Source organism: Myxine glutinosa, chromosome 12, assembly GCF_964187855.1.
Source record: "Myxine glutinosa chromosome 12, kmMyxGlut1.1, whole genome shotgun sequence".
In the NCBI taxonomy this organism is placed as follows: Eukaryota; Metazoa; Chordata; class Myxini; order Myxiniformes; family Myxinidae; genus Myxine; species Myxine glutinosa.
Window position 1 is genome coordinate 23331449 of NC_136272.1, and position 27128 is coordinate 23358576.

The following is a 27128-nucleotide window of genomic DNA, read 5'->3' on the forward strand; positions in this document are numbered from 1 at the left end:
GCTTTGTATGTGGTGAGGAGCTCAGGTGTGCCAAGGATTCTTCCTCTTCTTCCGTATGCAGCTCAAAGCAGTGGGTAGCATCATTGGCTGAGGGTGGGCTGCTGATGCAGTGCCTTCTGTAGGATCGGACAGAAAATTTTAATTTGTTTCGGGTGCTGGTGATATCTCGCATACTCTTCACGAAGAACACCGTGGGATCATAAACGTCCACCAACTAATTCTGGCAGACAGGACACCCAGTTTAATGTCCATCCGAGGGACGGCTCAGATAATGTCCAATCACCCTGCATGTGAAACACCCGAATTACAGTTTTTAGCTCGGCCGAGGTTCAAACCCAGGCTACATGGCTTGGGGCGACTGTGCATACCTCTGGGCAATCCTGCCAGCCTTACTTTTGTCACTTACACTGCAGTATACGTGGTTCAGGTTGACAATTGGCTTGGCCTGCTGGATGTTTCCAATGATGCCGTCATACTTTGCCGGTTTGTCTATCAACTCTTAATGTCCTTGTCTTACATGTTATGCACATACACTCCATGAGTTTCAGGGCACTTTGTAAAGAATAAATAAATAAAATTATATTATAAAATTATATTATAAAATAAAAATAATATATTATAAATTATATTATAAAATACATAAAATTATATCCACATTCTTTGCCAAAATTTCACAAAGTAAAGGACCTCCAACGCTTCGGATGTGATTGCACTGAACACGCGATTGGTGTCCACATTCAATTCTCCAATCTTGTCCATTTGCTCTTTCAGCTTGCTCATCTTGGAGTTCTTGCCAATGCAGAAAATCAGCTGCGGAAAAGTGAGTTTGGTTTATTACATGACCGAACAACTGGGCTGTTCCTTAATAACTGTAAAGTTGTACACAATTTGTATGGAAGACGGTCTGTTTCTATATTCAACAGGTGGTATCAACGGGTACGTACCGGGACAGGAAGTGCAGTGAGGTGGAAGGCATGTTCTCGGCGGAGTTTGTGCATTACGTACTCTGCGTCGCTGTGTTTCTGCTCATTCAACTCGCTGCAGAGCTTTGAGATATGCCTCCATTCACTCAAAGCGATACGAATCTGTTCAGGATTCAAACAACTATGGAAATGCGAAAAACGAAATACTTTTTCCACATTAAGAGCTTTATGCCATCAAAAACAACTTGTAATTGGGAGAATCAGTAACCACCAAAACTGCGTTAGCTGTTGTTAATGCCAGAGCAGAGAACTAGCTCGATGTTTTGGGAGGTGGAGAAGGGAAGAAAAGAGGAGATGGGAAGAGAGGAGAGACATGGGAGGAGAGGGAGGTGGTGCGCCTTTGAGTTAAAGGAGGGGTTTAAGGGAAAACTTAAGGAATATTCGTTTTTGCAACCATCCTCAAATTAAGGGTCCTTAAGGGGAAACTTGAGGAAATATTTAAGGAAATCCTCAAATGTTTCCATAAGGATGCTTTATGCAACCGCACCAAGGTCCTCCTTCAGTACTGATTTATCAACCTAATTATCAGGTGTATGGTATGTGTGTGTGTGTGTGTCGTTGGATGTTATCTCCATTTGCGGGTTTCAGGAGGTGGAACGGAGTCCTCCCAGGACCCAAAGTATCCACCTCCGCTTCGGTAAGGGATCACGGTTCATGGACCAAACTGTTCAACTTTTTCAGAGTTTTGTTCCAAGGGCTCTTTTCAGGATCGTTTTTCATGTACAGTATTTTACTTCATTTTACATCCTCATTGACACTCACAGATGGACATGCAATATGTTTGTGAAGTACAGCATGCAGTCTTTTAATTAAATCCATCAGTGAAGCGACAGGTAGGTATGCCGGCTGTAGATAAAATAACACATCGAACAAACACAATTCGTAATGGTCAGTATTTTGATGGCTGATCATAACTTCCTGTCCTTGGGCACCTTGCACCATCAGCCAAGACTCTATAGCGAGCTGAGTGAAGTTTTATTACCTCCACCACCAAAAGGTGGATGGAGGTTATGTTTTCACCCCTGTCTGTTTGTCTGTTCGTTTGTTTGTTTGTGAACAAAATATCTCAAAAGGTTGTGGACGGATTCGGACGAAATTTGGCAGAGATGTAACGCATGTCACAAGGACGAAATGATTAGATTTTGGTGAAGATCTGGATTCTGATCCGCCTACCAGAATTTTTGAAGTAATTCTTCAACATTGGGAGATAGGGCCAAAAACGATACAACAACATGCATTTTAAGGCCATTTTCCCTGCTAGAGTGGGGGTTAGCCTTGCGGTCCCCATGACAATCTTCTCCATCTTGCCCTATTTTCTGCATCTCCCCTTGTTAACCCCCTTGCCCGCATTTCTTCTTCCACCATCTTTAGCCAAGTCTTTCTCGGTCTTCCCCATCCTCTACTTCCTTCTACATTTATTTCCATCACTCTTCTCAACCAGTCACTTTCATCCTTCCTCAACACATGACCAAACCATCTCAACCTGTTCCTCTTCACAGCATCAATCACAGGCTCTATTCCCATCATCTTTCACAATTCATCATTTGTCTTCCTCTCTCTCAACGATACTCTGCACATCCATAGAACCATTCGCATTTCCACCCTTTCCAGCCTTCGTTGCTGCTCTACGTTCATTACCCATGCCTCGCTCCCATAAATCATAACACTTCTCACACATGCAGCATACACCTTTCCCTTCAGCTTCAACGACACTCCCCTCCTCATCAGCACGCCAATCAGTTCCCGAAACTTCTTCCATGCACATCTCACTCCAGCAACCGTTGCCGAGTCAGTCTGATCCACCTTCTCCATTCAGCATGTCTCCGAGGTAGCAAAATGTTTTCACACCTTCCAGCTTCACGCCGTCTCCAAGATCCAACTCAACATTTCCTCCATCTGCAGCTCCCTCTGTGCACACCTTAAATTTGAATGTAGCTGCCACACTGGTTAATGACCCTCTCAGACCACTGAGAGAGCAGCAACAAAGGTTGGAAAGGGTGGAAATGCGAATGGTTCGACGGATGTGCGGAGTGTCGTTGAGAGAGAGGAAGACAAATGATGAATTGCGAAAGATGATGGGAATAGAGCCTGTGATTGATGTTGTGAAGAGGAACAGGTTGAGATGGTTTGGTCATGTGTTGAGGAAGGATGAAAGTGACTGGTTGAGAAGAGTGATGGAAATGAATGTAGAAGGAAGTAGAGGACAGGGAAGACCGAGAAAGACTTGGCTAAAGATGGTGGAAGAAGAAATGCGGGCAAGGGGGTTAACAAGGAGAGATGCAGAAAATAGGGCAAGATGGAGAAGATTGTCATGGGGACCGCAAGGCTAACCCCTGCTCTAGCAGGGAAAATGGCCTTAAAATGCAGGTTGTTGTGTTGTTGATCAGACCACTACATTTTTGATGAACCCACTCAGCGCACATTGTACATTGAATGGAGTTCACTCCGACACTCTTCCTGCACACAGCACATGGCCACTTCCCAGTTCTTTCCACCTCACCACATGCTTTACCACTTGCCATCACCTTCGTCTTTCCGATATTCAACTTCAGACCTTTTCTCTCCATACATTCCTTCCACTTGTTCATCTTTTCCTTCAGTCCATCCATACTTTCCGCAATCAACACCAGATCATCTGCATACAACAACTCCCACGGTAAACCCTCCTTTACGTTCTGAGCCAGCACCTCCATCACAGCTACAAATAGTAGTGGACTTGGTACCGACCCATGATGCACTCCCACCTTCACCTCAAACTCACCACTGTTCCCGTCCTTCGTCCTTATAGCTGTGCGCGCTCTTTTGTACATTGCCATCACTATTCTGATCAACCATTCCTCCACTCCTAACTTCCTCAATGCCCATGTCAATACTTCGCGTGGAACCCTATCGAATGCTTTCTCCAGATCAACAAACCCAAGAAACAACTACTTCCTCTTCTCCATGTACTTCTCCTGCAACTGCCTCAAAATAAAGAGCGCATCTGTCGTTCCTCTTCTTGGCATAAATCCAAACTGCATTTCGTCGATCTTCACCTTCTTCCTTATCCTCCTCTCCAACACCCTTTCCAATACCTTCATTCCATGCTCCGATAACTTTATCGCTCGGTACGAGCCACACTCCAGAGGGTCACCTTTCCCCTTGTACAGAGGGACGAGGGTACTCAGTTCCAAATCCACTGGAATGCGGCCTTCTTTCACCACCAGATTACAGATCTCTGTCATTCTCTTCACACCCCAACTTCCTGCTGCCTTCAACATATCTCCCACAACTCCCGTCGGCCCTCCCGCTTTTCTACCCTTCATTGTTTTTATCGCTAACCCTGGTGTTGGGCTAGCGGCTCGGGTGCCGGCTTAGGATCCAAGGATCCTGGGTTCGAATCCCGGTCGATTGCTGAATTAACGCCAGGGGGGTTGACTCAGCCTGTCATCCTTCCGAGGTCGGCAAATTGAGTACCAGTTCACTGGTAATTCCCTGTTTGTCGTTAAAGGTGGCAAAAAGGGTTGGCGTCAGGAAGGGCATCCGGCCGTAAAACATTGCTTCAAAAAGGGGAGCGAAAAACAACAACAACCACGGTTCCCGAAAAAGGCCAACCCCCGCTTTGCGGGGAAAAATGGCCTCTAAAGGTGGTTTATTGTTTTTATCGCTTCCTCAACTTCCTTCTCAGTTATCTTCTCTGCCAGTCCTAAAACTGGGTTACTCTCTCTGTTGCCATCCCATTCATTCTCTGTATTCAACAGCATTTCCATATATCTTTTCCATCTTCCTGTAATTCCATCTGGGTCCACAACGATTTGTCCCACTTCATCCTTCAAGCAACTCAACCCCATCACATCACACCTCTCTTTTGCTATCTGCTTTGCAATCCTGAATACAGCTCTCTGACCCTCTCCCGAATCCAAAAACGATACATAGTGGGATATCTCAAAAAGTTGTGGACGGATTTGGACGAAACATGGTGGACCGGTTGGGTGTCTGACAAGGACAAATACATTCGATTTTGGTGAAGATCTGAATATGGATTCGGATATGAGAATTATATAAAATTTTAAGTGATTCTTCACCATTGGGAGATAGGGCCAAAATTGGTACATAGCAGGATATCTCAAAAAGTTACGGATGGATTTGGACGAAACTTGTCGGACAGGTTGTGTGTGTGACAAGGAAGAATCTTCAATTTTGGTGAAGATCCGGATCCGGATCCAGCTAGTAGAATTTTTTATGTGATTCTTCACCATTGAGTGATATGGCCAATCAGGTGGAGGTATGCTCTCTGCTGAGTGCCGTTGTAGTTGCCAATTGTTTTTGGACAAGCCATCTTCATTCACAGACACCGCTGTCAGAGGGTGGATGGGGCTTTGTGAAAATATATGAAAATATCCACAAATTGACAGGTTGTAGTGAAAATGTGAAGTTGGGTGAAAGTTTTTTAAAATTAAAAGGTTACTTTACCTCTGGATAATACAACCAGATCTTACCTACGTAGTCGTAGAAATGAGGTCTCGCACAACACTTTTGGCAATCGAGCATTCATCTTCAGATACACTGCATGGCCAAAAGTATGTGGACACCCGAAATCACACCCGTGTGTGCTCGTCGAACATCTCATTCCAAAATCATGGGCATTAATATGGAGTTGGTCCCCCCCCTTTGCTGCTATAACAGCCTCCACTCTTCTGGGATTGCTCTCCACTAGATGTTGGAACATTGCTGTGGGGATTTGCTTCTATGCAGCCACAAGAGCATTAGTAAGGTCGGACACCGATGTTGGGCGATTAGGCCTGGCTCGCAGTCGGTGTTCCAATTCATCCCAAACGTGTTCGATGGGGTTGAGGTCAGGGCTCTATGCAGGCCAGTCAAGTTCTTCCACACCGATCTCGACAAACCATTTCTGTATGGACCTCGCTTTGTGCATGGGGGCATTGTCATGCTGAAACAGTAAAAGGGCCTTCCCCAAACTGTTGCCACAAAGTTGGACGCACACAATCGTTTAGACTCTAGAATGACATTGTATGCTGTAGCGTTAACATTTCCCTTCACTGGAACTAAGGGGCCTAGCCCGAACCATGAAAAACAGCCACAGACCATTATTCCTCCTCCACCAACTCCAACTTTACAGTTAGCACTATGCTCTCGGGCAGGTAGCGTTCTCCTGGCATCTGCCAAACCCAGATTAGTCCGTCAGACTGCCAGATGGTGAAGCGTAATTCATCTCTCCAGAGAACACGTTGCCACTGCTCCAGAGTCCAATGGTGGCGAGGTTTACACCACTCCAGCCGACGCTTGGCATTGCGCATGCTGATCTTAGGCTTGTGTGCGGCTGCTCGGCCATGGAAACCCATTTCATGAAGCTCCTGACGAACAGTTGTTGTGCTGACGTTGCTTCCAGAGGCAGTTTGGAACTCGGTAGTGAGTGTTGCCACCGAGGACAGACGATTTTTACGTACTTCAGCACTCGGCGGTCCCGTTCTGTGAGCTTGTGTGCCCTACCACTTCGTGACTGAGCTGATGTTGCTGCTAGACGTTTCCATTTCACAATAACAGCACTTACAGTTGAACGGGGCAGCTCTAGCTGGGCAGAAATTTGACGAACTGGCTTGTTGGAAAGGTGGCATCCTATGATGGTGCCACGTTGAAAGTCACTGAGCTCTGCAGTACGGCCCATTCTACTGCCAATGTTTGTCTATGGAGATTGCATGGCTGTGTGCTTGATTAATATATACCTGTCAGCAATGGGTGTGGCTGAAACAGCCGATTCCACAAATTAGAAGGAGTGTCCGCATACTTTTGGCCATGTAGTGTATGTTCACCTCAGGAATTACCTGTCTTTTAAAATTCACAAAGGCTTTTGAATTACAGTTTTAAAATATTTTCAAATCTTTTTTTTTTTACAATTGCTTTTTTTCATTTCAACTTTTCTTCCATCTTCTTTCGTCGCAAAGGGTTTTGAGAATTAGCTTCTAAATTAAAGTGTTATTAAAAGTATCTATTGAAGGAAGGCAGACCCACCTTTCTGGGAGGGTTGCATAACTGTGTACTGTATAGGCCATACAGTAGGTACAGTGCTCCGACTCGCACCTGGAAGTTGTACGATGGCAGTAAGAACCGGGAAGCCACGTGTAGAAGCTCCTCGGTGAACACCTTCTGCTCACGGTCTTCAGCTCGCCCACTGAGTACAAACACATGCAGGTGTATCAAGGACATAAGTATGTGCTAGATCGACTACTCAGCATAAAATTCCCCCATATTGCATCAGCAGCGACCAAGCAATGAATCACATCCTGACCAACATTCCCTTGTGTCACATATTCAACAGTGACTGGTATAATTGTTTGAGCGCCTACCAATGACATGTCTATACTTCTACATGCTTTGGGGAAAAAATAATAATAAAAAAACAGCTATGAAAAACGAAGTTAAATATTTTTAAAGGTCAAAAACTCTTTTTTGTCTTTGTTGAAAGGTCACACCGAAAGCAAAGTTGATAGATGGCAAAAAGTTCCACCAGGAATGAGCCTATGACCCCTATGATCCTGTTTAAAATATTATGTTTTGACCCCTATGATCCTGTTTAAAATCTTCTGTTTTGACCCCTGTGATCCTGTTTAAAATATTATGTTTTGACCCCTGTGATCCTGTTTAAAATATTATGTTTTGACCCCTGTGATCCTGTTTAAAATATTATGTTTTGACCCCTATGATCCTGTTTAAAATCTTCTGTTTTGACCCCTGTGATCCTGTTTAAAATATTATGTTTTGACCCCTGTGATCCTGTTTAAAATATTATGTTTTGACCCCTGTGATCCTGTGTAAAATCTTCTGTTTTGACCCCTGTGATCCTGTTTAAAATATTATGTTTTGACCCCTATGATCCTGTTTAAAATCTTCTGTTTTGACCCCTGTGATCCTGTTTAAAATCTTCTGTTTTGACCCCTGTGATCCTGTTTAAAATATTATGTTTTGACCCCTATGATCCTGTTTAAAATCTTCTGTTTTGACCCCTGTGATCCTGTTTAAAATATTATGTTTTGACCCCTGTGATCCTGTTTAAAATATTATGTTTTGACCCCTGTGATCCTGTTTAAAATCTTCTGTTTTGACCCCTGTGATCCTGTTTAAAATCTTCTGTTTTGACCCCTGTGATCCTGTTTAAAATCTTCTGTTTTGACCCCTGTGATCCTAATTGGGGCATGAACTGGGGCATGAACTCAGGGTCAAATCCAAAAACAAATCACTACAAAGTTTCATTAAAAATGTTTTAAAATATGATTGTAATTGCATTTTTTTTTTAGCATTTGACCTTTTGACTCTGTCCCACAGTGTCCCAGGGTCCCATGGGGTGGGGCCAAATTGATACTGCTCTCGCACCCTCTTGCCATGTGCTGATCATAATTACCAAGTTTGGTGAATTTACGCACAACCAATTAGGAGGAGACAGACAGACATACAGACAGACGAAGCTGATTACAATAACCTCCCCATGTTATTTTTATTTATTTAAAGAATGTGGATAATAATTTTGTGCTTTTAACATGTTCAAACCGTTAAACTATTTATCACAGTTATATTTATTACCATTTAACCATTGTCAGACTATTTAGTATAAATGGTAACTCGATATAATATTTGAAATATTACGCTGTAGTTGAATAGATGTGACATTTCTGCGTCAATCAAAGTTATTTCCTATCATTCCGTTGCATTCACATGAAATGAAGTATAAATTGCGAAAGCAACATGTGGGCGGGAGGAGTGGTGTGGGAAATATCTCGATCAGAAATACATCCGATTAAATTAAGAAGTAATACAAAGATTTTTCAACCTGAAAATGAAATCGATTATTTGACATCATAACATCAGACTTGACACCGTCCCTCGTGGAATGCAATATTTAAAGGCCAAGAAAATCAAGCATCAGATACAAGTTAATGAATTGATCGACAGTGCCCATAACTCTTGCTCTGTCGTCCATGAGATCTTGCATTTAAAAAGTAAACTCACTAAAATATGAGAGAGAAATTCATGTCCCTCCAGGCGGCTGAGAAATCCTCAAAACGGACACTCTGGCTTTGGCAGAAGCGATCAAGCAATCGCTCGCAATCGCTGCGTGCCCCGGCTGCACCAGCCATGTTATTGCAATGCTCTTTCCTTCTTCCTGTACATCTGAAGATCTCAATCCTTCTTTCAGAAGATCTTTCGCTCCAAATGTTTTACATGTACAGTGACATCATTTTGACACCTAAAAGTGTAAAGAGAAGACATTAAGGCTTCATGCATATCATTGATGGAATTAAAATGCATTAAACGACAGACTGATGGATGAAGTAGAGAGAAAGCGCAAACACAACACATGGGATACAATCACTTTAAAAACTAGAATGGCATGCAGTCGAGTGCATACCTCCGCCAGGCTGAACAGTTTACGCATTGCATCCCACTGACGGGCCAGATCTGGATCCGGACCTGAACCAAAATCGAATCAGCTTGTTCTTGTCAAGTAACCAATTCATCCACATCGTTTTGTCATAATCCATCCAAAACATTTTGAACAAGAAAAAGAGCAATCAGAGATTGCCAACCCTCACCAGGATGTATTTTCAGTGGTTTTTAAGGCTTTTGTGTTAAAACAAATATGGCGGCCGAACCACGTGACCGATGACGTCCTCATAATTTTTTTCTAAACTAATTTATTCCTAGATTATGCTCAAGAAATTTCATCTTTATCGGATGAAGTTTTGTACTTGTCGAATTATGACGTCATAATGGAGGCACCTATGACATCATCACTGACATATTTTATTCCCCATGGAGAGTTTTTTACAATGAGCCATGTCTCAATTTTTTCTATTCCGCACTTTCAGAGATATAGAGGTGCAAAGTTTTTCGGTTTTTCGAACATGGCGGCCGAACCACGTGACCGATGACGTCATCATTGTTATTTTTTTCTCCACCAGTTTATGCCGACATGGCGCTCAAGAAATTTCATCTTGATTGGCTGAAGTTTTGTACTTGCCGAATTATGATGTCATAATGGAGGCACCTATGACATCATCATTAACATATTTTATTCCCCATGGAGAGTTCTTTACAATGAGCCATGTCTCAATATTTTCTAATCAGTGCTTTCGGAGATATAGAGGTGCAAGGTTTTTCGGTTTTTACAAGATGGCGGCCGAACCACGTGAGCTATGACGTCATAATTATCATTAAAAAATTATACAGGTGGAGTTGCACCTATGGTGAAAATTTCCTGTCAATCGGACCAACGGTTGCAGAGGAAATCATATTTATTCTGTGCGGACAAACAAACAGATGAAAAATCAGTCAGAAACCGAGGACTTGCCGGAATGTACTTTTTTAATCGGCCATTTTGGACAAATATGGCGGCCGAACCACGTGACCGATGACGTCATCATTATTTGTTTTCTAAACTAATTTATTCCTTGATGATGCTCAAGAAATTTTATCTTTATCGGATGAAGTTTTGTACTTGTCGAATTATGACGTCAAAATGGAGGCACCAATGACATCGACATTAACATATTTTATTCCCCATGGAGAGTTCTTTACAATGAGCCATGTCTCAATTTTTTCTATTCAGCAATTTCGGAGATATAGAGGTGCAAATTTTTTCGGTTTTTCCAAGATGGCGGCCGAACTACGTGACCGATGACGTCATCATTATTTTTTTTCTCCACCAGTTTATGCCGACATGGCGCTCAAGAAATTGCATCTTCATTGGATGAAGTTTTGTACTTGTCAAATTATCGAATTATGACGTCATAATGGAGGCTTTGGGCCGAGAGAGTTAAAAATTGGGCACAGTCTATTCCAGGGCAAGACAAATATGTGTGTAACGTTTGGTGATTCTACGTGCAACGGTGTGGACGTAGTACTGCGAACAAACAGACAGACAGACAGACAGACAAACCAACCGATCAACATACTTACCGGAACCTTTTCCGGCAAGTAACAAACAAACGGACTCAAATGCAATACCCTCTCCTCTGGCGAGGGTCAATGTCATGCTACATATCGTTTTTGGTCCCATCTCTCAATGGTGAAGAATCACTTGAGGAATTAAATAATTCTCGTATCCACATCCAGATTCAGAGCTTCACTAAAATTGAATCGATTAGTCCTCGTCACACACCCAACATGTCCACCAAGTTTTGTACAAATCAGTCCACAACTTTTTGAGATATCCTGCTATATATCAGTTTTAGCCCCATCACTCAATAATGAAGAATGACTTAGAAAATTCTCGGATCCAGATTAAGATCTGAATCTTCACCAAAATATAATCAATTCTTCCTTGTCACACACCCAACCTGTCCACCAAATGTTGTCCGAATCTGTCGAAATATCCTGTTTGTTTTGAGATATCCTGTTCACAAACAGACAACCAGACTGGGGGAAAAACATAACCTCCATCCAACTTCGGTAGCGGAGGTAATAAATGTCAAATGTACGTCATACATAAATACTATCACGCGAATGCCCTCGGTTAATACCGTGGGCTCGCGGATGGCCAAACGAACATTAATGGAGGCGTTTATTGAATGAGGGATTCGACTATGCTAGCATGGGGGAAGAAGGAAGAGGAAGAAGCGCGAAAGCTCTTACCTGCAGCGACCTAACTGGCAGCTCCGATCCTGTAGGGAATGAACTCAAAAGAACACGGGGGTAAAATGTACAAAAATAATCGATTTATTTTACGGAACCCGATAACAATGGACGCGACAGAAGAAACTAAATCCTAAATTGGGACGTCCCCGCACAGATTTCAAATACAAGACAATGGGAGAAGATGAATAAAATAAATGTCTTGTCGTGTTGTGGATGCATCTTATCTGTCTGCAGTGTGTGTCCGTCAGGAATTCCCCAGGCTCCGGTGTTCGGGACCCAAGCGTGCAGTCTGGGCACGGCTCCGGTTGGCGCGAAAATGGCTCGGGCCTTGACGCGAACCGCTCGGGCGTTGGCGCGAACACCCCACTCTGCACGGTCCGTCCCGCGCTACACAGCACAGCACACAGGCACCAGGAGCATGACACGGGGGAGGATGATCGTCAGCGCTGATCTCTCCACCGTCCTTCGAACGTCCACACAGCGGAACAGGTGCAACACGAAGGGACAGTCAAGGGAAGGCAAGAGGCAAAGCGAAGAGAAGCGAAGACCCAGCCAGCGAAGACAGCCAAGAGAGAGAGACAGAAATGCCGGCCAGCGAGCCGCTTTGTCACTCGCGGTGTGATGTCAGCCCTCCTTCTCCCCCAACCAGTGCCTCGTTTCTTTGTCGTCTTTCGCGCCTTCCGACGTCACCGGCGCTTGTCCTCCAATCAGCGACCTGCTTCTAAGTAGTTGTTTTGCGCCTTCCGCACTGATTGGCCGAATGATCGCGCCTTCCGCACTGATTGGCCGAGGTGTCAACGGTCGGTGGCCAATCAGTGCGCCGCTCCATTACCTTTCTTACCCTCCAATCACGGGGAAGCTTTTTGTCCCTTCCCCGCCCAATTGCACGTTCTCCTGGGCGTGGCTCCAGCCTGCCTGGCACGATGTTTGTCGTCCATGGTGGCGTACTACGTGGCTGCTGCCTGTTGGCTCTTCCAAAGTCATTGTGGTGGCGCGGGAATTATTTAATGTGTGGTGCGCTAATGGGTCTATCTAATGTCTATGGGATGTATTGCCATAAGAGACACTGGGTTGCTCACAGAGGGGACGACACACAAGGGAATTTTACCCATAATCCCTGTACTAATTAGCATGCCCCGCCCTCTCGTGGCGGGGACACAGATACGCACTTATTCTAACATAGGGCTAAACACAGAACTTATTACAAGTGAGGTTCCCTATCATGACAGCCGGACACCTACCTATGCAGATCTACCTGGATCTAGATATTCCTCTACCCCTAATTCATAACAATACGTACATCCTCACCACAAGGCCAGAATGCAGTCATCTTACTATAATTCACCAAACTAGTGAGATACCCGTGCTAAGCATGGGTGGGAGGCCAGAGGCAAGCAGGCAATGCAGATACGGCGAATGCTAAAGCATGAAACCAATAAATTCCACATTCCTGTAGCACCTTCAGTCGCACGTCAGACATGGACAGCAAGTTCGTGAAGGACTTCCATGAAAAACGTACCCGTTCGCAAACAAACGGGTACGTTCACGTACAGAAATATCGATCGTGGGTCCGTGGCGAATCTGCATATGGCGTTCCGTGAAGTTCACGTTCAGAAAGTAGAAACCATCATGGCATGTCGTCATTTGCTTGAACTCGATATCTCTTTTTTCATTCCAAACAACATAACTCCAATCACAAATTAATCACAAAAAAAAACTTTAAACAACATTGTTGATGTTTCCTTCATTGTAAAAACTACAAAGTCAACAGTTAAAAGGATTTTAAGCCGATAGGTGTTAACGGCCTTGGCAAGATCGATGGAGACAGCGATCTGTTAGCGTATACACCGCCCACATAGCTATGTGGAATTCTCTCATGTAGAGATTAAACTCACGTCGTTTGAACTTTGGCCGAGGTCATTATTTACTTTTAATGATGTTTATATACGAATGAAAAAGAAGATAATTGGTTTTGGGTTGTCCTTTCCGCATATCTCGTGGGATTGTGAGTTGCTGAGACGGCCGTGATGGCGGGGAGGGGGTTGGCATTCTCTCAAGCAGGGATTCAACCCATATACTTATAAAAGGTCTTTGTCCGAGGTCACCAAGTTCGATCGGTGCAGCTGTGCAGCGATCGGTGCTGACGATTGGTGCAGCCGTGCAGCAATCGGTGCAGCCATGCAGCGATCGGTGCAGCCGTTTGTGCGGCACCCGGGAAAATAACGTTTTGTGGGAGTCCAAATCTGAAAATGCTGGAAGCCAAAGCTGAAATTTGAAAAACAATATACCCTATTTTACTCCAGGAGATCCCAGGATTACCCACCCAAAATATCGTTGCGATCGGTTCAGCCGTTTTTGCGGTACCTTCGAATGGACAGACAGACAGACAGACAAATGGACGGACCTTTGGTGAATTATCGTAAGACGTCCGTCCATCCGTCTGTCTGTCCGTTCGAAGGTACCGCAAAAAACGGCTGAACCGATCGCAACAATATTTTGGGCGGGTAATCCTGGGATCTCCTGGAGTCCCTTCTGCTTAAGATACCCAATTTCCTTTATTTTCAGAGGATTAAATTCACACATTGCAGTGTGCCTAAAAGGATTCAAAATTATCATCCTCTGTACAGTGACCGTTCAAGAAATGATGGGATAGTCAATGAAATAGTCTGTGTTATAACTCTATAGTTATGATGTTTCATACGCATAAAATATTAGAAAAAAATAATAATAACAACTTGCACCCACACAACTGTATATTTTCACTGTGTTAAAATTATGTGTAAACATGAACTCAACAGAGAAAGACATGTAGGCCTAAATTTGATCGGTTGCAAGAGCTAAAAGATCACAATCTAGTTATATGGAAAAGAACAAGAAGTCATGTCGACAAATACTTTAATTGTAGCACTTATGTCAATAATCGAAGATTCTTTGTTTTTTTTCAACAAAATTAGAATATAGTGACGTCACTGCAACAGCAAATCAGCTTATGGTTGCTTAAATGTCATTGATATCACTCTTAAATTCCCTGACCCTCAAAATGTCAAATGAATGACTTGGAATCTCATCACAATGCTACACAACCTTATTTTCTACATTTACTTGCTCTACGAGTTTGGGTAGTAGATTGTGACGTCATTATGACGTCATAAAGTACACTTCTTGTCATCTGATTTTTTGCAGCTTACCCTCTTTTTGATTGTAACACATGGGCAAAGCTTTGGTGAAAAAATGGTGCTTTTGTCCACCGTGTAACAATCCTTGGCATTTTTGTTTCGTGCATATTAATTATATATATATATACGTATATATAAAATATACTGTATAGTCTGAAGTAACATCAACCAAACATTCAAAATGAATGGATATTTATATTAAACATTTTTTTTTTTTAATCTGCGAACACGTGGGTGAGAGAAATAAAGAACGATAATTTGAATTGATGAAACAATGTATTTACCTCATTTAATAGCGGAAATGACATGTGATACAACAGGAAGTGCGTCATACATTTATCATGCGTTTATGATTTATGCATATGTAACATTGGTTTTCTAACCAAAATAAAAATATATTGTGTGCGATGTATAAAACAACAGATATCAAAGACTGAGGAAACAAATCCTGAAATAGTGAGAAAACAAATTAATGGATGAATGACAGAACCCGACTTGAGCCAACGCTATTCAATTATTAAAACATAACAATATTAACACTTTAAAGCAAAAACGAATGCAATGTTAGAAGGAAACAGAAACAGCCGCGAACCTTCGGCACAGCGTTTCCTGCATTGGCGCTTCCAACCTGCAATCATTCATTCGTTCGTTCATTCGTTCGATCGTTCATTCGACAATTATTTCCTCTGCGAGATTTTAAATCAGATCGTTTCCTATGAATAATATTCGTATGAACAACTTGTTGCCTAATAATGTTTATTGGTTTGTTTATATTTCAAAAGACGACGATGAAAAGATTCCCGGTGACGTCACGGTGACGCATTCGACTTCGAATTTATCAAGGTTGGAACTGCGGAAACGTGTGAAAATCTCATTTTAATTATGGCACGCAGAACGTTGTTTCAACCAACCATTCCATGTCAAACCAGACAAAGACGGTAAGAGAAGACGAGTCGAGTGATACTGCATGTTTCTCTCCTACCTCGCGTGAGAAATCTCCTCGTTGTTTATCAACATGTGGGAGGAGGATCCTGGTTTTATGGGCGTGGCTAGATTTGTGACCGTTCTTGGGGGGAGGGTGGAGCCTCAGGAGAGCAGGGCACCATTAGACGTGATTGGAGGAACCCTTGGGCTGTGATTGGAGTGGGCAGTGGGGCAGAGAGACTCCTCTGGTCGGAGATTGGTTAGTTTGGGGGATGAAGGCGGAGACTTGTGGGCTGTGGCAGGGCCGGGGTGGTGGACTTGTGGCAGGGCCTGACTCTCTTGCCTCTTGAACCCAATGGACTCTCACCTGGAACCAACGAACCTTGTGTCCATGTCCATGGATGTTCTTGCACTCTGGTCTGGTGTCCGACACTCACTGCACCCTTTTTCTTGGCGTCTCGTCGTAACCTGATGATTATTCATCCCATGCCTTTTTCATCTCTTGCCCGATGTTCATCTCTTATGATGTTCGGGTGTCCACATACTTTTGGCCATTTAGTGTGTGTGTGTGTGTGTGTGTGTGTGTGTGTGTGTGTGTGTGTATATATCGAGGGTTAGTTTATGTGTATACTTCTTGTTACTGTGTTTGTGTTCAGAATTGTGTTATTCATTCATTTAAAGTGAGTGCACCTCGTGTTGCCATTTTTGCTGCAACGACCTTTGGGTTTAATTGATATTCCTGGAGGTCTAAATTGTTATTAATCCTAATTTATAAATTGCGTGGAGTTGGATTACCCCAGAGTACTAACCGACGTTACCCTTTCCCATCAGTTTGAGGATAAACGGCCACAATCTCCACCAATCCACCACAAAACATTTTCTATGTATGTATGCATGTGTTTGTACAGCTGAAAACACAAGAAACTGACAAATATGGAAATGAGGCCATTTGGCCCGTCATTGTCGTGGTGCACTCTCAAGTTCATTTTTTGCTCCAGCTTTGAAGTCATCTTATTGATGGTTTTGGAAGATAACGATCACAGATGGTATCGGTGTGGTCTTGCCCCCTCGATGAGTGGATCACAAGGTATGTGCAGCTTTCCGATAAGCCTGGTTGAGCACTAAGGCATGCGTGCAGGTAGGTGAAGTCACAAACTGCACATCGACCTGGGGAAAGGTGTGGGGGGTTGAGGGTCTCTTTTGTGCACTGGCACTCTTCCTTCAACTCAACCTCAACCACAGCTGTCACTCTCAGGCTCTATCACTCAGAGTCTCCACAACTGCAGCTCCAACCGCAACTTGGTGTCCGTGCAGGCCCCTGGGCTCCTTCACAACTGTTGTAACTTCACCTTAGCACCTGCACACATTACTATATAGATGTCTCCTTTTGTGTGCAGCACAGGGCTGCAGGTGGAATCATGGCAGAAGGCACGGCTGTGCCACTGATGATGCGGTGCCCCCTGTCACTTAGGGCAGGAATTTGTAATTTGTTCATGGTGCCGGCGATAGCTCGCCTACTCCTTGTGAAGAACACCATGAGATCTTTAACATCCACCAACTAATGGCAGCAGATGGAGCGTCCAGTTTAACGTCCATCCGAGGGACGGCACACACACGATGAATCGCCCTGCCTGGGAAAACACCAACCGGGATGACCGTTTATACCTGGGTTGGGATTCAGACCCAGGCTTGACAGATTAGAGGCGAGTGTGCGTACCTCCAGGTCGAGGCCATACTGTCAGCCAGAATAGTTTTATTATGTAAATACTTTTTCAAAATCAACCGAAACTGGATTGGAGTGAAAGATATTTTAACTGAACCCCAATTCCATTATTATCTTATTTGTGGAAATCCAGGTTTGGTGCTCTTCTCCAGGTGCATAGTTGGAGGTCGGCCTGGGATTTCTTCTTATAGTGATGCAAGATTTTAAAATGCAACACTTTGCCAATATGACGGCATTTGAATTGTTGGCAGTGGAAACATGTCCAAAAAGCATGGGGACCAAACAGACCGGCTCACATTTGGTTAGGCCCACACGAATAAAAACAACCACCCATAAATTAACCCAATGATCAAATCAGTTTGAGGCATTAAACCTTTTCTGGCTAATACGTTTTTGTGATACATTGGAGGCTGTTTATTTATTATTTGGGTATGTATGAACTGCCATTGTTCGGGTAGTGGCATGCGGAATAGCTCACCAGTTACTCATATCGAGTAATAACAATTGTCGAAATACATACATGTGTATTGTTACTTGCATGGGAATGAATGGGGCCTCGTGTGTGTGTACATACATGTTTTGTATAGGCCTTGTTTTGGTGTTAATTGTGAATATATGAGGTCAGAAATTAATTAATTAGAATGCCACCAGGATGTTCCGTGAGGCTGAACTCTGCCCACCACAACCCTTCTTCCTTCCCTTGTTTATGAATCGTGATTATCATTCCCTCCCATGTATATCCTCATATGACACACAGCGATTAGGGCTGACAGTATGGCCTATACAGTGAATTCAGAAAGTATTCAGACTTTTTTCCACATTTTATGTTGCAGCCTTATGCTGAAATCGTTTAAATTCATTTTTTCCCTCATTTCCCACCCTCATTTTAGAAGCCTCTCCTCAATGAAAGACACATGAAAGCCCACTTGGAGTTTGCAAAAAAGCACATAAAGGACTCTGACTGAGAAACAATATTCTGTAGTCTGATAAAACCAAGACTGAACTGTTTGGCTTCCGTCTCGCCACTCTGCCATAAAGCCCAGATTCTCTGGAGCTCAGCCAGAGTGACCATCGGGTTCTTGGTCACCTCTCTTACCAAGGCCCTTCTCCTCCGATTGCTCAGTTTGGCCGGGCGGCCAGCTCTAGGAAGAGTCCTGGTTGTTCCAAACTTCTTCCATTTAAGAATTATGGAGGCCACTGTGCTCTTGGGAACCTTCAATGCAGCAGAATTTTTTTTTTGTAGGCTTCCCCAGATCTGTGCCTCGACACAATCCTGTCTCTGAGCTCTGCAGGCAGTTCCTTCGACCTCATGGCTCGGTTTTTGCTCTGATATGCATTGTCAGCTGTGAGACCTTGTATAGACAGGTGTGTGTGCCTTTCCAAATCATGTCCAATCAATTGAATTTACCATAGGTGGACTCCAAGAAAAGCATTCGCATTGTGGAGAAAGCATTCGATAGGGTTCCACGTGAAGTAGTGACATGGGCATTGAGGAAGTTAGGAGTGGAGGAATGGTTGATCAGAGTAGTGATGGCAATGTACAAAAGAGCGCGCACAGCTGTAAGGACGAAGGACGGGAACAGTGGTGAGTTTGAGGTGAAGGTGGGAGTGCATCAGGGGGTCGGTACTAAGTCCACTACTATTTGTAGCTGTGATGGAGGTGCTGGCTCGGAATGTAAAGGAGGGTTTACCGTGGGAGTTGTTGTATGCAGATGATCTGGTGTTGATTGAAGAAAGTATGGATGGGATGAAGGAGAAGATGAACAAGTGGAAGGAATGTATGGAGACGAAAGGTCTGAAGGTGAATATCAGAAAAACAACAGTGATGGCAAGTGGTAAAGCATGTGGTGAGGTGGAAAGAACTGGGAAGTGGCCATGTGCTATGTACAGGAAGGGTGTCTGAGTGAACTCAATTCAATGTACAATGTGCGCTGAGTGGGTTCATCAAAAATGTAGTGGTTTGAGAGGGTCATTAACCAGTGTAGCAACTACATTCAAGTGTAAGGTGTGCACAGAGGGAGCTGCAGATGGAAGAAATGTTGAGTTGGATCTTGGAGATGGCGTGAAGCTGGAAGGTGTGAAAACATTTTGTTACCTAGGAGACATGCTGAATGGAGAAGGTGGATCAGACTTGGCAACGGTTGCTAGAGTGAGATGTGCATGGAAGAAGTTTCGGGAACTGAGTGGCGTGCTGACGAGGAGGGGAGTGTCGTTGAAGCTGAAGGGAAAGGTGTATGCTGCATGTGTGAGAAGTGTTATGATTTATGGGAGCGAGACATGGGTAATGAACGTAGAGCAGCAACGAAGGCTGGAAAGGTTGGAAATGCGAATGGTTCGGTGGATGTGCGGAGTATCGTTGAGAGAGAGGAAGCTAAATGATGAATTGCGAAAGATGATGGGAATAGAGCCTGTGATGGATGCTGTGAAGAGAAACAGGTTGAGATGGTTTGGTTATGTGTTGAGGAAGGATGAAAGTGACTGGTTGAGAAGAGTGATGGAAATGAATGTGGAAGGAAGTAGAGGACGGGGAAGACCGAGAAAGACTTGGCTAAAGATGGTCGAAGAAGAAATGCGGGCAAGGGGGTTAACAAGGAGAGATGCAGGAAATAGGGCAAAATGGAGAACATCGTCATGGGGACCGCAAGGCTAACCCCCGCTCTTGCAGGGAAAATGGCCTTTTAAAATGCCTGTTGTTGTGTTGTATAGTTGGACTCCAATCAAGGTTATAGAAACATCTCAAAGATGATCAAGAAAAATGGGAGGCACCTGAGCTAAATTTCAAGTGTCAAAGCAAAGGGTATGAATACTTATGTCAGTGATATTTCAGTTTTTTCTTTTTAATAAATTTGCAAAACTTTCTAAAATCCTGTTTTCTCTTTGTCATTATGGGGTATTGAGTGTAGATGGATGAGGAAAAAAAAAAGAAGAATTTAAATGATTTCAGCCTAAGGCTGCAACATAACAAAATGTGAAAAAAGTGAAGGGGTCTGAATACTTTCTGAATGCACTGTAGGTACGCACACTCACCTCTCAGCAGTCTAACTTGGGTTTGAATCTCAGATCAGCTATAAACTGTCACCCTGGTGTTTCACAGGCAAGGAGATTCATCTTTGCGTGGTGGGGCGTTAAACTGGGTGTCCTGTCGGCTGGCATTAATTAATGGATGTTAAAGATCCCATCGTGTCCTTCACCAAGAGTGGGCGAGCTATCGTCAGCACCTTGGCTAAATTAAAAATCCTCTCACCGTCAGCCGAGTATCCCGTGTCGGAGTGACAATCCGTCCAGGATTGCAACCCCAGCCCAGAACCATGCTCCGTGTCGAGTCCGAGGCCTACTTCGCATGATAATAAAACTATTACCAAATTATTTTGAATTGTGCAATTATTTATTTACCGACAGCTCAAACACGATAGTCATTTTAAAACGTCATCTTTAATTAATCAGTGCACCACAAATCACAATCAGTCTTTGCATATACAACCTCTCCTGTCGTTTAAAATATAAAATTTCGAAGACACTTTAACAAACAAAACGAAACAAGGAAAGTCAAAACCGAATAGAAAAAACAATCTCTGCAGTGAAATCACAAGTCAAGTTCACAGAGTATCACGTCACATAAAACGGAAGGACCAAAAGATGTCACTTTTCCCTCTCGGCTAAAATATACACGGAATTGCATTTTGGGGAAAAAAAAAATTCACAAGTTTTAATTTTCCAAATGACCTCGTCAAAAACGGAAAAACCAAAAGCCACATTAAAGACGCAATCGACATGGGCAACAAAATTGGTTACCTTTTGCTTTACGAGGCTCAAAGCCACAATGAAATCATGACAGAAATGCAAACGAGACTCGTCGACGCATTACTTCCGATTGGTGTTTTCCGGGGACGTAGCCTTGACCAAAGGAAGTGCTTCACATTGTCTTTATTCGTGGACACAACTGCACACCAGAAGGGCGACATTAGGTATGAAAAGTAATCCTTTTACAAAGATAAAAACACCAGATTTTATCAAGAATTTTAACAGAAGCAAAGAACCCCTTCATTATGGACGGGTTAATTCCCACACTTCCGTGATGTCCACTGAATATTTTATTATGTCTTCACCCTTGTTGTGTCTGTGAGCACAATATCTCAAACTTTTGGACCGATTCAGACAAAATTTGGTGAACACATTGGGTGTGTGACAAGGAGATTTTGGTGAAGATCCGGATCCGAATACAATAACTCTTAATTTTTTTAAAGCGATTCTTCAACATTGAGAGATGGGGCCCGGAAATGATACATAGCATGATATTTCAAAAAGTTGTGGGCGGATTAAGACAAAACTTGGTGGATGAGTTAGTTTGGTGACAAGAACAAGCCGATTCGATTTTGGTTCAGGTCCGAATTCAGATCCGGCATATTATGAGGATGCAAAACGTAAACTGTTCAGCCTGGCGGAGGTATGCGCTCTACCGAGTGCCGTTCTAATACGACTTGTAATACCAGCCTCCAGCAAGTGGCGCTATATGATGCACTTTACAGAGAATTGCGGTCCTTACTCCCACCCTGAACACATGAACTATTAATTTTTATGACTCCGCCAACAAAGTTGCAGAAAGCATTATTTTTCAATACCGCCTAAAATGCCCTCTTGCCTGGTGGCTTTTGTACCTCACCCTTGCAAAAGGAGGAGAAGAAGGTGTAGGAAAATTAATTTTTCTCCCTGGCTCGTTACCCCCTCCTGCACTGTGATCCTGTGAAGAGGTTTCCTTGTTTCAGGACGAGGTGAAGGTTTTGCCTGTTTTTCCTCTTACCTTTCTCTCTATCCCTTCACATGTAGTGGCTCTCAGCCTCGCTTAGGGCGAATTTCAATACAAAAAAAACTATTATTCATGTCTCCTCTTCCGTCATCTCAAAGGTAAATGTTTAGCTTTGCCTGCGTGTGTAGTTTTTCAAACACAGCACAGGGAAGCAGCCGTCAAACAGGAGACATACAGACACCACGGTACAATCAATATCGCAACCCTGCCTGCATACTCGTACAAGACCGTTGTATACAGAATTCTGTGATTCATCTCAGCATTGTTGGCTTGAACATCGCAAACTAAATCAATATTTCATTACCTCCATCCTTGGGAATTTTAGCGTTGGGATCATAATTTGTATTGGCATGTGGTAAGTCATTTATTGCCAATTTACTACTCACGAGTACACATGCTCACTACAGGAGCGGCAAGGGGTCATGTTATTATCCTTATTATTATTATTGCCAATTATTATTACTATTACTTATGTTAGATCAGGTCATTGAAAAGATCAGACCGTGCCTCACCATTCTAAATCCCTGATAATAAAAGAGAATAAAATTTACTCCCATAAGATCGCAAGGTCCAAAACCCCTTTGGGAGGGGGGGGGGGGGGGATATTGTTTTTAACATTAATGTTATGCTATTATCATAAGTGTAATTAATTACCTTTGCTATTAGAAGCAACCTTGGAAAAACGCCATGAAACACACCACGTTAGCGACAGGAAAGGTCATGGTATTAACCCTTGTGGGGTACATAGATTACAGTAGATCTTTGCTCAGTTATTTGAGTAAAACTTTCCTCATGGATGTCGGGATTCCTCCAAATTTCTTTCAGTTTCATGTAAAACAGCATTAGCGACTGTTTAAAAAGGTAATCAAACGTGTTTGTAGTTTATAATATTATTAATTCTGGTAGTAAACGCCGTTGCTCCCACCAAAACAGCACGATAAGCCATTTGTAGACGTTAACACGGCGTTTGGTCAAGGAGAAAACACCGCTTGGGGAGGTGCGATTTTATGAGTATTAATATCGTTTTGTAACAACATTATTATGATTTTGTTATGAGAAGCGTCCTTGGGAAAACGGCACAAGAAAGCCATCTTAATACGGATATACACTGATATTAATTTCCCACCTGGATCTCAGTCAACGGCACATCATCTCTTCTAGACTTGGTTATGACCAACTTCCCTGCAAATGTCTGCTGCTGTTCTTCTGCTCCAATCGGTTCATCTCATCTGGCATTTCTGGCATTTGAGTGAGTGAGTCTGACATTTCACTCAGGCCGACAGGCATGGTCTTCAAGCAGCCATCAATCATCTGGACTGGTCTCCCATCACCACTGCCTCTGACATTAACTAATGCTGGGAATTCTTCCAAAGAAAATTGCTCTCTCATGCACAGATTTATCCCATCTCGTCTTTAGTCGTCATACCCTTCCTCCCATCCATGGTACACGGAATCTTGTGGTGAGGCAGTTGCCCTGAAACAACTTGCATTTGCCTCTCGGAAGGCTAATCCAACTGAAGGCAATCTCAGTTCCTTTCACAAAGCCCGGAACAAGTGTGTGTCTACCTTCAGGAGAGCCAGGAAGCACTATCTCTCTATTCTCAAGACTGAACTCTCAAACCTGTCTCCTTCCTCCAAATCCTGGTGGCATCTGGTCAAATCTGTTTCTGGTGTTTGTTCCCCCTCCATCCCCTCCCTCACCTCAAACGGCTACACAGCTGACTCCACACGTGAAAAAGCTGAATGCCTCAACTCTGTGTTTGCCTCAAAATCTTGTGATCCAAACCCATCTCTCTCTGTACACACCGTACCCAGTTGAACCCAGCTGGTCCTGGACTCGTGTCCTTCTCTCCTGACAAGGTGGAGAAGTTTCTGTCAAACCTAGATTCTGATTCTGCAACTGGACCAGATGGCATCAGCCCACGGGTCCTAAAATCCTGCTCTGCCACTCTTTCATACTCTCTTTCTCTTTTCTCTTCACCCTCTCTTTTGCTCAAGGTCATCTACCATCTGCTTGGAAATCAGCCAACATCACCGCTTAACATCAAAAAGGTGCAATAACAGATCCGTGCAATGACAGACTAATCAGGCTACTCCCAATAATCAGCAAGGTCATGGAATCCATCATCGCTTCTGATATTAAATCCTTCCTGTTCTCCAATGGCTTGATCTCTGATCTTCAATTTGGATTCAGACAAGGTCATTCTACTCTGGAATGCTGCTTCTGCTGTCTCAACAATGGATGGAGGCCCTCAACGCCAAACAGGAAATCAGAGCCGTCTACCTTGACATATCCCGTGCCTTCGATACGGTCTGGCACCCCGCTCTGCTCACCAAACTCTTCGCCTATGGTATCCATGGAAACCTCCACGCATGGCTTGCGGACTTCCTTTCCAGTCGCAGTCAACGTGTGGTCCTGAATGGACTGCTCTCATCTCCCCTTCCTGTCCAGGCTGGAGTTCCTCAAGGCAGTGTTCTGGGCTCTGTGCTTTTTTTGGAATTCATCAATCCCGAGACTCGGGATTCAATCAATCACAAACCCGAGCAGAAACACTTTAATTCCGCAGACTACTTCATGGCTAAAGACAAGTTGGAAAAAAATAAGGAGTCTCCAAAACATGTCCCAGATGCGACTGGAGACCACAGAGCAACATCTCAGGTGCTGCCGGGCAGGGAATCCTCTGCTTTTGGACAGCAAACCACACCTCCAAACCACCTGACTACCTGACTAGTAGATATAGTCACCTGTATTCATGCACACAATGCTAAATGCTCATTTGTGCGCACATTGTTTTGTTTGACGCATGCAAAATATGATGTAATGTATGTATACATGGTTATGTTATTAAAATGTGAAGTCATGCACATTGTTGTGCTAATGTATGTGCATTGGTTTGCTAATTTGCAGGTTTGCAGGTAAAAGCCTGGCGTTGGCCTAGCGGTTAGGGTGCCAGCTTGGGATCCTGGGTTCGAATCCCGGTCGATCGCTGAATTAACGCCAGGGGGGTTGACTCAGCCTGTCATCCTTCCGAGGTCGGCTAATTGAGTACCAGCTTGCTGGGATGAATGATCACGGTGTGTACCCCGATTTAGAATAGGTACACCATATCCCCTGCGCATCGTAAGAGCGTGACCAAGGAAGGGTTGGCGTCAGGAAGGGCATCCGGCCATAAAAACATTGCCTCAAAACAGGGAACCATGATTGTCATGCGACCCGCAAGGCTAACCCCCGCTCTAGTGGGGAAAAATGGCCTTAAAACGATCATTCATTCATTCATTCATGTCACGTGATGATCTTTCCGACTCTCGGGAAAATCCTCTATCTCTTTGCTGATGACATCACTCTCTGCCGCTCCATATCTCAACCCTCAGATCGGCAGGCAGCAGCCTCTTCACTCTCTGCAGACCTGGACAATATCACAAAATGGTCAAACAAGTGGAACATGTCTTGCAATCCTGACAAATCTCACACTGTCACTATGTCTCTCCGTAAAGACCATCTGGAAAACCCTCCCATCTATTTTCTCAACAATCCTCTCCAAGAAGTTCTGTCACTCAAGCTTTTGGGTCTCACTATCTGCCATGATCTTTCCTGGGAAAACCAAATTTCCAAGCTGGCCTTCAAAGCCAGTCGCCGACTGGGCATCCTCCATCATGCGAAGTCCTTCCTTGGCACACCTGAGCTCCTCACCACATACAAGGCTTTCATCCGTAGCTCAATGGAATACTGCTCTCCACTCTGGGCTGGTGCTCCTGCCTCACACCTAGCTCGGCTTCACGCTGTAGAAACCAAAGCTTTCAGGATCAATGGAATCTCCCGTGATGAAGCTGATTCTGAGGGCCTTTCACTCTCACCGCAGGCAGGTTGGTGGTCTTCTGTCTTCTCCAGACTCCTCTCTGGCCAAGCTCCCCCAGCTCTGTCTGTGGTGTGTCCCCCAAATATTCCTGCAGGACGCACAAGAACTGCCTGCAACCCTCTTCTGGTGAAACTGCCAAAATCAAGACGCTCTGCTCACCTTCACTCTTCTATTCCTCGTTTTCCCCGCCTCTGGAACAAGCTCCCACACTCTTCAATCCCAGTCCACCCTCCAGGTCTTTAAAACAGCTGTTTACCACCATCTCTCATCTTCCCCCATCCAAAACCTTGATCTTTTCTACCCCTGTTAATACACTCCAAATCCACATCTTTCAATCCCCGACTTCATTCCTGAAATTCCTTGTAGTGTCAATTTGTTTTGTACCGTACCCCTTCCTTCCCTCCCCCCCCCCCCCCGTCTCCATCACCCCCCCCCCCTCCATCACCCCCGCCTCCATCCCCTCTCCCCCACCCCAAATCCCTCTCCCTTCGAACAGATCTTCCGTTGTCCCTGTTGTCTACTGTGGTGCTTGTGTGCTTCCCTCTCTCTCTCCCCATCTTGTCTCTCCCTCCCTTTATTGTTTTATGTGTCTGTTTATGATTTTTGTGTTTTATGTGCTAATATGTGTTTGATGTGCTAGCTTTTAAACGAGCCTCGATCTTGTATACACTATATATATATATATATATATATATATATATATATATATATATATATATATATATACACACACACACACACACACACACACACACACACACACACACACACACACACACACACACACACACACACACACACACACACACACACACACACACACACACACACACACACACACACACACACACACACACACACCTCAACATGCAACATGAATTTGCTACAACCTTCATCGTGTGACCCTTAGTCCTGTTAAGTTTGGTTAAGATTGAATACGTAACGCCAAAAGTATCACGGTGAAAAATCGTCAGACAGACACCAAATGGCATATTTTAGTATGATTATATGTAGACCAGACTACAAGCAGCT

The 27128-nt window shown here is 43.8% G+C and overlaps 2 protein-coding genes across 10 annotated transcripts in view; both read right to left on the reverse strand.

The window, feature by feature from the left end:
• SNAPC1 (small nuclear RNA activating complex polypeptide 1) overlaps positions 1-15827 on the reverse strand; it is a 29666-nt gene extending 13839 nt beyond the window's left edge. For 2 of the 8 annotated variants that reach the window (XM_068133051.2, XM_078766591.1), the window contains exons 1-5: positions 15771-15827; positions 8985-9222; positions 6993-7152; positions 945-1085; positions 688-810 (exon numbers count right to left, since the gene is read on the reverse strand). In XM_068133051.2, coding sequence (XP_067989152.2) covers positions 688-810; positions 945-1085; positions 6993-7152; positions 8985-9112 — 552 coding nt within the window. In that variant the 5' untranslated portion in view covers positions 9113-9222; positions 15771-15827. Of the gene's footprint in view, positions 1-687; positions 811-944; positions 1086-6992; positions 7153-8984; positions 9223-15072; positions 15104-15380 lie in introns of those variants that run through there. The other 6 variants (XM_068133050.2, XM_068133053.2, XM_078766590.1 and 3 more) reach the window with 5 other exon arrangements.
• A 5020-nt stretch (positions 15828-20847) lies between these two features.
• The window catches only part of LOC137438104 (apoptosis-stimulating of p53 protein 2), a 57212-nt gene continuing 50931 nt past the window's right edge, over positions 20848-27128 (reverse strand). For both annotated transcript variants that reach the window (XR_013621059.1, XM_078766596.1), the window contains one exon: positions 20848-21375. Coding sequence is in view for 1 of the 2 variants with exons in the window: in XM_078766596.1 (XP_078622722.1) it covers positions 21349-21375 (27 nt within the window). In the remaining variant the exon portion in view is untranslated. The remainder of the gene's footprint in view (positions 21376-27128) is intronic.